Source organism: Notothenia rossii, assembly GCF_949606895.1.
Source record: "Notothenia rossii genome assembly, chromosome: 11".
NCBI lineage: Eukaryota > Metazoa > Chordata > Actinopteri > Perciformes > Nototheniidae > Notothenia > Notothenia rossii.
The window spans coordinates 8361173-8374744 of record NC_136910.1 but is presented as its reverse complement, the minus strand read 5'-3'; the positions used below and the strand labels follow the sequence as shown (position 1 = coordinate 8374744).

Below are 13572 nucleotides of genomic sequence, written 5' to 3'. Positions count from 1 at the left end.
AATGTGTCGGTAAATCCAGGCATTTAACCTCACAAGCCGTGCACAGCAAGTACTAGAAAAAACCGAGCTGGAAGGACCACAGTATGAAAGCAATATATTTTCTTGATGTGATTGAAATATTGTAACATGTCGTTTTTTGAATATACTGAGGTTAAAACAGCCTGCATGTGTACTTCTTTGCCAAAAGTTGTAGTCCTTTGCCTCTGCTTTGAATCAGCAAGGCTCTTTATTCTCTTCATTCATCCTTCTCCTTTATGTGTTACCAATTCTTGAATAGAAACTCTCATAGAGCTGTATATGCTGATTCTCTACATGCACATTGCTTGTGCCACAGTTTGTGTAAGTAAGCTAAGTGTGAGCATAAAGGTTAGATCAATTCAAATCCTGCAAATGTGCACTTCCACTTCAGATCATTCCACCTCCTTTGCTTTCAGTTTTTTTCTATCTGTCTTTTTCTTTTTCATCTCTTTCTCCCTTTCGTGTTGTGCTACTCGTGGTTTGAAATAACATGAGGCCACTGGTAGCAGGTCATGTTTCTGAATTCTGTGCCACTAGAAAGGAATTTGTTTTGGTTTGCTTCGTCAGTACACCTATGTCTCATTTCAGTGCCTCCTCATCTTCATCCCTCCCTTCCTCACGCAAATGTAATAACCCACCCTACTCTTTTTTTTCTAAACTGCCTTTTTGAACCATCTCATCCCATTTCCCTCTCTCATTCTACAGTCGTGAGCATATGTTAGGTGGATGAAGAAAAAAATGCCTCGCCTCCAAAAGCATCAGGGAGACACTTTTAAAATTGCGCATCAGCCAAATGCAAATTGCCTTCGATTAGCCCAGCATTGGTAGTAGCAGGAAGTAATCTGAGAACGCCCAGACTCACACAGCTATCGACCCTCAGGTCTGATTTTAAAGATTCGTCTGATACACACACGTGAACCCACATACCCACATGCTTCCTATTGGCATATATTCAAACGCTTTCAAACATTTGATTAATAATTAAAGCAGCTGCACACCTCCGCTCTGTCTGTCTCACTTCTCCTCCCTCCAAGGCTCTTATTCTAACACATGAGCGCTGCCAGTATGGATTTGCTGACTAATTTAGAGGATATTCAAATGTTGATGTGACTCTGGCCCTCCCGTCTCGCAGCATGTGGTGCGTGAACTCAGCAGGTTGTCTAGCATGAGCCCCAGGCTGCAGCTGGGAAAGTGGCACATGTAGCAAGACATTTTCAACCAGGTCGTCAACGAATACCCCCGGCCTTTTTTCTCTCCTCCCTTCTTTTCTTCCTTCTTCTCTTTTACTTTTATTATTTGTACCTCTCAAGCCCACGTTGGCTGTTTTTGTCCGTGTCTTCTTCCCTCTCCATCTGCATTCACAATTCTGTATCTCATTCAGATTTATGAGAAGCCCTCCGCAGTGTGTGACAGATGACATGCGTGTTTTGATTTGGAAAGCTCAGTGCTGCCATTATATCGCAGTCAGTGCCTGAAGTGCGGCTTTTGTATTGATTTGAGGTCCGGCCTCGATGGAAATAGGAGTTGCCCTGTGCCGTTTAAAATGGACACGGCAAGAATGCGTGTGCATGCTCAGTCTATGCCTTTTTGATGCAATTAAAAGATACTTCAAACCTTGGAATAACTCATTAATTAGTATCTGATGTACATTGTTAAGTGCAGCAAGAAATGAAGACCAAAAATTACAACCTGTAAGCATCAATAGCAAAAACAAATGTGTAACGCCTCTTAACCATGTCTGAACAACAGAAGAAAAAGATCATTTGTGTAATTTCTTTCTAAAATGGACTTGGCAAGAATGGGTGTGTGTGTGTGTGTGTGTGTGTGTGTGTGTGTGTGTGTGTGTGTGTGTGTGTGTGTGTGTGTGTGTGTGTGTGTGTGTGTGTGTGTGTGTGTGTGTGTGTGTGTGTGTGTGTGTGTGTGTGTGTGTGTGTGTGTGTGTGTGTGTGTGTGTGTGTGTGCTCAGTCAATGCCTTGTTGGTGTTTCAGCCAACAAGCTCTCTTTTGTGTTTCTTAACATGTGTATTCAACATTTTTTCTGATTTGTTGTTCAACATTCATTCAGCTTGAATCCACGCTGACCTTGGTGGGTTTTAATGTGTTTGTATCGTACCGTTAGGCAACAGCTTCTCTGTTGTGTGTGTGTGTGTGTGTGTGTGTGTGTGTGTGTGTGTGTGTGTGTGTGTGTGTGTGTGTGTGTGTGTGTGTGTGTGTGTGTGTGTGTGTGTGTGTGTGTGTGTGTGTGTGTGTGTGTGTGTGTGTGTGTGTGTGTGTGTGTGTGTGTGTGTGTGTGTGTATCTTTCATGCAGGGCAATCTCAGCCAGAGAACTCCATCAGCTCTGCCAAAGGGGTGAATAAGTAAAGCTCTGCTAAAACCTCTCTTGGGAAACTGTACACAGACTCGCTCATACTGTACGCAGACACACACACACACACACACACACACACACACACACACACACACACACACACACACACACACACACACACACACACACACACACTTACAAAGAGTTTGTATCTGACTACTAATCCTGCACAACATCCCACATAGCAACACAGAAACGCAGGCAGTGACACGTTTATGTACAACTACACTCCGATTTTTCTGATGCATGAGGCTGAGAGACACCTAAGGTGGCAAAGTTCACACATGGTGGGATTGAAGGGGGGAGGGCTTTGATATACGAGCATCTGTTAGTGACGTTAAGGTAACCTGAAGATATAAGTATCGATTCCTACGATCATGTAGCAGCTGTGTAACTGAAGAAGTGTGTCTTTGTTTTCCTTCGGGTGGTAATTTGGCTAATGATCGACTCTGATCCAAAATGGCTGCCATGGTTAATTACACGGGTAGAGGGTGTATTTTAGAGATTATGGCGGGGGATTCTCTTTGTTCAGGTTGGAAGATTTGAAGACTGTTGCTTTGTGCTTCATTTTTACCTTACTGCCTAAATGCTGCTCTTCCATTTCCTGTTCCTTCAGGAGATTAAGTTGGATAATATGTTCTAAAATGTTCCGCTTGCTACTGAATGAGTCTGGTCACATGTCAAGCAGTATTTATAGACGGAGAGCACTTCCAGAAAGCAGAAGTTCACTTACAGTCCCAGGCAAGAAACACTCTGTCGTTGATATAGTGTTTTCAAGTTTTCAAGTCATTTAAAGTCAGATTAAGTGCCCAGAGTGCATCAGTCTCCAGGGAAACAGATGCTGCCGTACCTACACATCCCACACCAAACCCCTGTCAAGGCTTTCTGTTTTAGATGGATTGCCTGATAAAAAATGATGCACTTTGCTAAAGTGTCCTGGACTAAAAGTTTTTTTTTTACCGCTAGAGTTTTAGCACCACAATGATTTAACCATGAAGAAAGGCTGTGGACGCAAACTGCTTTTTATTATTTTTTTGTTATTTTAAGGATTTGGGCAAGAAAGAACGTGAGTATCTGGGTCAGGGTAGAATCAGCGATGCACAGTGATTTAGATTCTGCTGAGGAAGTGTGTATGTGTCAGAGAGAGAGGAAGGTAGAGGGGGGTTTGGTCATCTCAATGACTCAGAAATGAGATAGTAAACGGCGGTAGTGATACTGTTAGTCAGCTGGCGGTGAATCACTTAGCTCGGTGAATAACGGTACATTATTTATCATGTGTGTCAAGGCATGTGAGTGAAAGATGGTCGCCTCCAAAAACTGAGCAATATCAGAATCATTTATTGATTTTATTTGTGTCTTCCATGCAGATGCAGGATTGGCCTTTGAAGCAGGTTTTCTTTTTTTAAATATATAATTATTACTAATGAGTATTGAGCTGTAGGTATTGACCATGTGGTGAGGCTAATTAATCCATCAAGGACAATTGACTGGAGCTGAGAGCAGCATTTACTGTAGGCAGGACACCAAGAGGAGGAGGATGGACTCTTGCTGTTTGACACACACACACACACACACACACATACATACACACACACACACACACACACACACACACACACACACACACACACACACACACACACACACACACACACACACACACACACACACACACACACACACACACACACACACACGTCTGTCAGTTTGGCCCATTCAGCCGCCCCTAAACGGGAATACTATCTTTATTCCCATGCTCTTAGCCTCAGCATCAATTATTCCCTGGCAGATGTTGCCTTGTCAGGAAACTTCCACCGTTACCGAAGCACAAGTCAGAGGTTTTTCTCCCTTTTTTTGTGGTGACAAGTGGATTTTTTTCCACCCCCCCCATGCACCTTGCTCTCCGTCACTCATCTCATGTTTCCGCTGCTCGTGTGCCTTATTGTCTGTTCGCCTGTCGTCGCTTCAAAAGGCGGCTAATGCTCACTTTAGAGGCGCCGGTCCTGCATGTCAGAGTGAAGCCGCGTCTCCTGGGAACATGTTTTCACAGAGGTGCTATGAAAGGGAGAGGATGCAGCGCGAGGTGGAGAGGAAGCAGGTGCTGTTACCGAGCCAAAAGCAGATGAAATAATACTCAGAAAACACAGACTCTAAGATGAAAGCCAACAGATGAAGGAAACACAATTATATTTACTTCCTTCGCTTCCTCTTTCTCACTGCGGATATCAACCATATGAAGATATTTAGAAATGAGAGAGGCAGTGTCTCCGGTGACATGCAGAATCGGAGAATGGAGCTCACACATGCAGGAATCTCTCCGTCTTAATTCGCCCCTCTCCGCCTTCTAATGTCCCTCTGCTCCACTTCTTCTCCTTTCAATACCTGCCTCAAGTATAGTATAATTGCATTTTCCAGGCCTGATTTCCATACTAAATATGCATCCCTCCATCTGTGGGAGAGCCAGCAGCCCAGCTCCACATCGTTCTGGTTATCACGCAGCAACAGGCCCTCACACTCTCACTGAACAACAACCAGCATTATTACCCGCACAGTTAGGACAGTTACCACTTCCTGTTTCCAAAAGGGATTAGCTCTTGTTTCTGCTGTTTTTCCTAAGCGATTTCTTGAAGGAGGGGGGAATAAAACATCAAGTCTAATTGTGTTGCAATCTGTTTCTTACTTCTTCATTATTTGCGTGATAATTTTGTCTTTTTAGCTCATTAGCCTTTATAGATATTGACCCGTAATGCATTTCAATATGCCCCCTGCTGTGTCTCCATATAATGAGTCTACAAGCAGCAGCACCCGACTAATGAGTCCAGAGGAGTGAACTTTAATGGCCGCTTGTACTTCCTGCAGGTCCCCTCTCTGGAGGTTTTATTACATTTCATATGAAGCTGCTATATTCTCTGAGGTTGTTATTATTAGAAACCTATACAAAGCGTCTGCTGTTCAAGATTCATTCTGTTAAAAACTGCATCTATTGAACATATGTATCCTGCTTCACTGCTTTTTTCTGCAAACTTATTTTCATAAAATGTCTCTCCTTGGGCTTGAGCTATAAATAATTATTAATATCGTAATAAGACATTACATATATTTAGATTTGGGATATTGTGGTATCCTAGATGTTTACTTCTTGTCGTCTTAAAGGATGCATTACAATAAAATTATTTACTTTTCTAGCTGTTCTGTTATTTGCTTTTACCTGCTTAGTCATAAATCCATATTACTACTGATTATTTATAAAAATTCTCATTCTACTAATAGTTTTTGTAAAAGCATCACAGGTCAAACATCAAATATCGTCACATTAACACCATCTACTGATTATATATTGTGATTTATGATTTTCTTCGTATCCCAGAGCCCTTGTCACTTCACATAATAACACATTTTGATTTAGAGATAATTGCATAGTTAGCAGCTTATCCACAGAGGAGCTTAAACGCTTTATCTACACAGAGACTTCAGGCGTCTAACATTGCATTTCAGCTCTTAAAGGGGACATATCAATCAGTCAATGTTTATTTATACAGCCCAATATCACAAATGCTACAGTACATTTGTCTCAGTGGACTTCACAGTTTGTACCGAATATCAGTATGACAATACGACACCCTCTGTCCCTAGACCCTCACATCGTACAAGGAAAAACTTCCGGAGAAAACCCACAGTATTATGCTCATTGTCAGGTTCAGATTTATATTTTGTGCCTACTGTGACAAACTCTCTCTTGAGGGAACTTTGGGATGTTAGCCTTTGCAGACCATTTACATGCATTAAACAAACCTATCAGACTAGCAAACTGAAAAACCCCAAAAAGCATAACAGTAAAGTTACCAGTGAAGCATGCACGCTTGTCTTGTATAAGGGAATGCAGGCATTAACTCCAAAGAGTCCCTGCTGTGGGTGAATGTTCGGACAGTATTTATACTAGTAACTCAAGCGGAAAGTGCCCTCAGTGTTGTTATCCCGGCAGTTCTCTGCACCGACTGTCAAAATAGTTGCTTTAGGGTAGTTTTTATCCTATAACTCTATTAAAGAGTATCAGGAGTGGAGAGGGCCCCACTGGCCTGCAGGCTGCAGAGCTGCTGCTCACCAAGCAGACCTGGAGTCAGTGATAACATGAATACACACACACACACACACACACACACACACACACACACACACACACACACACACACACACACACACACACACACACACACACACACACACACACACACACACACACACACACACACACACACACACACACACACACACACACACACACACACACACACACACACACACACACACACACACACACACACCACAAACCAAAAACCACTTATATGTTATGTTTTTCTATCGGCCCTGAGTATATAGCTGCAGTTATATCACCTCTCATGTGGAGAAAGTGTTCACCACTTGTTTATACATGTAGCATGGCTTAGATTTTAATATTCTAATAGCTACTGGGAAATATAAGGAATCAGACATTTTACTTCTAGCACTAATTTGATAGATTTATTAAGTACAACGTTTTTATCGACTACCGTCTGTATTAATTATTGTGAAACCCGCAGTGGAAGATTTTGACTGTAATTAGTTTTAATGCTGATATATAGACAGTACAGTATAATGCTTTCAAAACAGTGTATCTTTTAGCTCTGTGTTAAATTATAATAATGGAGCAATTTTACGATGTGGATTAATCACTTTGTCTGAAAAACAGTTCTCAGCTATATCTTCTTCTTTCTGTTCTGAATAATTGATTTTCATTATTCAATATGCAACAAATAAGCGAAACATTAAGGTAAAATGTATTAATCCATTGAATGCAGCGATGTGCAAGAAGTACAACCATTACCATTAATATAAGTACACTTTCTTTTTTTTTTTTTTTTAGTAGTTATGTTTTTAAACTGTGTTTTGCTTTTAACTATGTTTGTAAAAATTGTTTTTAACCTTGTTGTACGGCGACCTTGAGTGCCTTGAAAGGCGCCTTATAAAATAAATGCATTATTATTATTATTATTACTTTCGTTCCCCTAACTTTTTGGTTATAAAAGCAGAACTTACATTACCCGTCTTATTTATTGATTAGTCCCACGGATGAGCTTTCCTCAGTTTCTATAAAAAACAAGATTTCCTTCTTTACTGATGTTTGATCCACTAAGCACGAAGAACATTTTATATTTGATTGCTGAAATGAAAGATTCTACATCAGGCAATGATGAAATCTGTTCATCTTGGCGAGGTGTCTGTCCTCCAGCTGCTGACAGTAATGCTCATATAACAACTCAAGACAAGTTTATTGAATACAAATAAATTGAGTCTTCAAGTAGCACCAAAACAAACGCAGGGACTCAGCTGTGTTGGGATTTCTAAGTCACAAAAAACAAGTCTGTCATCTAAAAAAAAGAAATGTTGTCTATTTTTGAAGATGTTTTGGGAATACGCTGCATTTTCCTCTCTTTCTAAAAGATGGATGAGAAGATTTTACAACCCTTGTATCTTTATGTGTGCATTTAGTTTAGCTTTCCATAAAGACAGGAGAACAGCATGGCTGTTTGCAAAGGTACACAATCCCCCTACTGTACTACCACATCTTAAATTCACTAATTAACACATTAGATCTCATTTGTTTAATCTGTACGGAAATTGAAGCTTAATTGCAACAATTTGTGGTGTAACAGAGGATTATCTGCCAATTATGCAAAGTATTTCTTCTCCTAGAAGTAACTGCCTGCCAATCTTGATCACAACCTCATGGTGGTGTTAAGGAATCAGGAAGTAACTATATTTATGTGTTATAGTTAGCTAAAGTGTATGGATGATTTTAGGCAGATTTATTACCTTTTGGACCGAGCCTGGTTAGCCGATTACCCCTGGTTTGTACTTTTGATGTTAATTTAAGTTAAGAGATAGCTTTATATTTAGCGTACAGACATGAGTGATATCACATTTCTCATTTAACTCTCGGCAACTAAGCGCATTTCCTTAAATGTGGAACTATTTCTTTAATTACAATGAAAATGTGTTGTGTTTCCATCGGTCTAATATGGAAAACAAGTTAATCATTCCTCTGCGTTCCTTAAAACTTCATCCAGTTGCTCACCAGATATTGCTCTGAACTCCAGAGTAATAAATGCGTGTTTCTTCATCTTTCCATCAGATGAGCAGTAAGCGCTCCAGCAGTTTCCGACGGGCCATAGCTAATGGCCGCCGCACGCTGCAGAGGGAGATCCTGCTGGACGAGACGGGGCTGGGTCTGTACAAACGCTTCGTCCGCTATGTGGCCTACGAGATCCTGCCCTGCGAGACGGACCGGCGCTGGTACTTCCACCAGAACCGCCTGTGTCCCCCGCCGGTCTTCATCGCCATCGTCACCATCGTACAGGTGAGATTCAGGACTTAGATTGTAAATAAATCTGCAAAAACGGCCATACGACTTAGACATACAACTACCTACAGAGAACCAACAAATCGATTATTTATCAAACTAAAAACACTGAACTCACAAGACCTGGTTGACTATAAAACCATTCAAATGATGTTGAAAGCCGTAAATCAACCATTACCTCATGGTGTCGAGGGACTTTCCCACGGAGAGAAAACGTACACATGTTGAGGGGAAACGGCATTTTCAAAAAACCACCCATACAGTACGAACAAATTCCAAATGTCATTGCATCACAACAAAAGATGTTAATCTGTGGAATGACTGTAATGATTAGCTGAAATACTGTGCAACTTTATCTAAACTAAAACTATTATTTCGAAACCAAATCCTGAACGGTTATGAGCAGGACCTGTGAAGTGATGCTTGCTATTTGTTGTCGTTGTAACAGTTATTTGGTTTTGGTTGTTTTGTACAAAGAAATAAAACAAATATCATGGATGCTGATGACGATGACCTAAACTTTTATTTTCGTGAACAATGTATTCTAGAGGGGGTCCAGAAACGTTTTTAAGCTTCTTCTTCTTCTTGCCCCTTTTGAACATGACGGAAACTATTTGAGAATTTATTGGAACGTTTTTTGATTTTTAAAGTTTTTTTTGTTTCTAACATGTTCAATAAATTGACTAATAAATACAAAAATAAGACAATAAACTGAACTGTTCTACCGATTCAAATACTCCTGAAACATGTGCTGCAACATTTTATTTGAGCAAACCCACAACCCTGGATTTAGTCTGTTCTGTTGGCTTAGTCGTTCGCTTCAGACCCGCTGAGGAGATTTCCTGCCTTTGATCACACGCTTTTACTGCGAGCTTGATATGAGCTGGTAACACATTTGGGAGTCAGAGGCTTAGTGGGTGCATTTAATGCCCTTCCTGCAAGCTGAAACCCTCACTCTGCTTGCATGGGGGGAATTCTCCAGTCACTCATTTAGAAACTTTTAAAAAACCAGGTCAGTAAGCACCCTGCCCACCACAGTGGCAATAAATGACCTATTATATTCATTTGGAGACCACCTCCAACACAGAAGCCCTCACGGACATCTGTTAAATGGTCGAGGATTACGTCGCTAAAATAACCTTCTGCACAAAACGTCCTCATTCCCCCTGAAAGAAATCATCCTAATTCAGAGGAAAGAAAGCCAAGTGCTCTTACAGTGTCTGTCTGAATGGTCTGTAATGACAATGACAATGTGATCATAACGGTTTACATTGACAATGAATCATTATTCTATGAAAAGAAATTAATGGAATTGAACCAGATGTGCCATATCTTTCATTCCGCGGGCGGTATTTGTCTGCTCAAGTCTAATAAGCGTCAGCCGAGGAATACAGAAAAAACGTCATGAATCTTTCATTAAGCACAATGGGTTTTATTTTTGCACGTTTGTGGCGGCAGTCTGCAGAGGGAACGTGTAATTGGTATGTCAGCAAGAAGTGACAGTTTGGTGTCATTCCTGTTTTCTGCAGATCATCGTGTTCATGTGCTACGGCATCATGTTGAACAAGTGGGTTCTGCAGACCTACCAGCCCGACTTCATGAAGAGTCCTCTGGTCTACCACCCCGGACACCGAGCTCAAGTGTGGCGCTTCTTCAGCTACATGTTCATGCACGTTGGGTACGAGCCTCGCCTTATCTCATGTCAACAGCTGTGCTAGCAACAAATGAGAGGAGAGGCCGACATTTTTAAACACCAGCTAAAGACACATCTTTTTAGATTAGCTTTTTATTAGCAAACCCCCACTTTAAATGTTCTTTTAGTCTTTATTATTTACCTACTTTTATATTGTGTTATTTATTTTATAGGTCTTTAAGGATTTAATCTAACATGTTTCAATAGCAATACTTCTTTTTACGTTGTTTTTTTTTACATTTGAATCGTTTAACCTTTATTAGAATTATGGCATTTTTATTACTATTATTTTTTTATTTCTGTCACTTTGTTTTATGGGGTATTATATTGTTGCATCGATTCAGTTGTCTTGTGTCTTATCTGTCAGAGAGAAATCATTATTTATTTTATTTGTATTATCATACCTTTTACCTCCTTGTGTCTATTAACCTGATCAAATGTTATATTTTGCTGCATGCACCTTTTAAAGTTCATAACAAATAATCTGAGGGGAATTTCTTGTTGTTTATTTTTAGCTTGTGATGTGTCATTTTGTAAAGCACTTTGAGCTGCATGTGTTTGAATGATGTATGAAAAGTGCTATATAAATAAATAAAATAAATAATTAAATGCCTATTTCTTTGCTTTCCCCTCAGTTTGGAGCAGCTGGGGTTCAATGCTTTACTGCAGCTGATGATTGGCGTTCCTTTGGAGATGGTCCATGGTATATTACGGATAAGTCTTCTATACATGGCAGGAGTGCTGGCCGGTGAGTGTCTTTTTAAAATACGTGTATTATAATAACTGGTGGTTCTTAATGTCTGGTTCACACTGCACAGATAACACCTGATTTTAAACTCTCAAGTTTGGGAGATCCCCGCAAAAAATCAGAGGAGAATTGGCACTTGAACTCTTTGAATGAACTGCTTTAGATGCATTGCAGAAGCATCCCAGATATCTAACTGTTTAAATATCTCTGGAGGTAAAGATTGGTCCACTGCAACAATAGGAATAAATGTTGTTCTTCCACCCAAAGGACACATCTTATAAATATTAAAGATGTGTGGAAACTACAAGGAAGGTCCTCGAGGAAATAGAAATACCTTGTACATGGTGTTACATCATTTCCCCTGTCACTTCTTTCATGTAGTTTGGAGAACAGAAATACTCATCGGGGATTCCTCCTGGTGAAAGATCTTGTAGTGTGTGTGACCCGGTGTGTTTCCGGTCAGAGATGTAATGGGAAAACCACGACAACTTCAAGACTCTCGATTAAATGGCAGCACGTTGTGTAGTGTGAGAAGCACATCGATCTGACGTGATGATCTGACTTTACTGTGTGATGCCTTAAGACCAAAGTCTAGGGAACCAGACTTACACGTATTTAACCGTACATTTTTAACAATATTTCAACACAGAAACATGAACAGTAATACATAATGTAAACATCAACATTAAAGAAATGGTGTAGTAAGATTAGTGACACGACGGTTCCATTTCTTAACAACACGAAAGAAGTATGTTTACATTTTTTAACTTAATACTTATTTTGGTTCCTAACAAAACAGCCATCACTGATTTTAAATATGTATCAGAAATGTGCGGTGTCACCTTTGGCTAACATGTACTGTATACGTGTCGTGTGAGTGTACGTTTGGTAGAAGAAACACTGGTGTAAACTGTGCAGTGAAGTAGCACAGAGTTTATATTTATAGCGAATGTTTTGACAGTTTGGGATGATCTGCAGTGCAATATGCTCTCACTTTCTAAAGCAATATCATAAAGAAAGGACGGTTTATTGTCTGTTCTCCTGCTGTGTGTGAGTGTGTTCAGTCCGCTGTACAGTAGACCTCTCCCGACCTTCCTTGTTTTTTGTTTTATTACTGTCTTTACAGTCCGCTGCTCAGAAAGATGCTACGTTTTTTGTTTTGGTGGTCATCATTTATCAACTTAAAGGTCTTATATTTGCTCTGGGAAAAAAAACACATTCACTTTTAGCACCGAATGCTACTCCAGTGAGGCTGACATTGTTAGTGTCTTGTCCTCAAACTGGGACCGTTCTGATAATAGACACGGCTCCGGCTAGTGGCCCAACAATTAAAAACAGTCACCAAACTTAAATGCAGGGCAGCGACTCGAGGTGCCCAGAGGTCGGGCTGCAGCCAAGTCTTTGTTGACAGAAAACCTCATTAACTTTCATCCTCCTCCAAGCCTGTTAGAAGATTGGACATTTTATAACTCCTACTGATTCTCGCTGCATTTTTCTGCTGTTAATGTCGATTTCAGTCAACAAGTCAACACTTGCATAAACCTCTTCCCCCTTTCATCTTCCCTGGGAACAATTAGCGTCTCGGATCTCGTAAATCTCTTGCTAACATCATTTCATTACTGTCGAGAGCAAAACCACTCATTCATATCGAGTTACATCCGTTCATATTCAGCAACCTGATTTTTCAGCTTGTATGCGACTAAACATTTTGTCTTCCTGTTCTGTCTTTGAAGCTGCTCAAAGCTCTCCATTCTGTGTAGAAGTCACACTCACACTTTTAACACTCTGAATGATTGTAGCTTTGATTTATTTTAGCAATGATGACAGAGAGAAAGCAAACTTTAAAGGGGGCAGAAGTGGCGTGGAGTGAAGCTGGGTTTCTCTCTGGGGAATTAGCCTAAGTGTGGTTTGAGATGCTGGTAGGAGATGTGAGCTGCGAGGAGATGATGAAATTAGTACCCCCAGTGCCCCGAGTTGAACTGAATTCATTCGAGTTTCTATGCTGGAGTTACACTATCAAAAAATAAATGTGTGTTGGACTGAAGTGTGAAACTGGGATTACATTTGAATCTTTATTTCCTTTCAACACGATATAATAAATCTGCTCCTCTCTAAACAGTGAGGAATGGCTGAGCCGCCTCACGGTCACAAGATGACAAACGACTACAAGCAGCATAATCATTTCACCTTCCGATTCTGGGTGATGGAGTGAAAACGGGAGCTGTACTGGCACACGCTGTTGTCATCTTTTGGGGGTGTAGTCCACTGGAAAGCAGGTCGCAAAGTGCACCTGTGTGTTTTGGGTTTTACAGGAGGTTGATGGAGTTAATGGCTGTTTGGTGGGGAG

At 40.5% G+C, this 13572-nt stretch overlaps 1 protein-coding gene across 5 annotated transcripts in view; it reads left to right on the top strand.

Moving 5' to 3' along the window:
• Positions 1–13572, top strand: part of rhbdl1 (rhomboid, veinlet-like 1) — a 62561-nt gene that overhangs the window by 23793 nt on the left and 25196 nt on the right. For all 5 annotated transcript variants that reach the window (XM_079659426.1, XM_079659424.1, XM_079659425.1 and 2 more), the window contains 3 exons: positions 8557–8781; positions 10314–10462; positions 11113–11225. In XM_079659426.1, coding sequence (XP_079515552.1) covers positions 8557–8781; positions 10314–10462; positions 11113–11225 — 487 coding nt within the window. The remainder of the gene's footprint in view (positions 1–8556; positions 8782–10313; positions 10463–11112; positions 11226–13572) is intronic.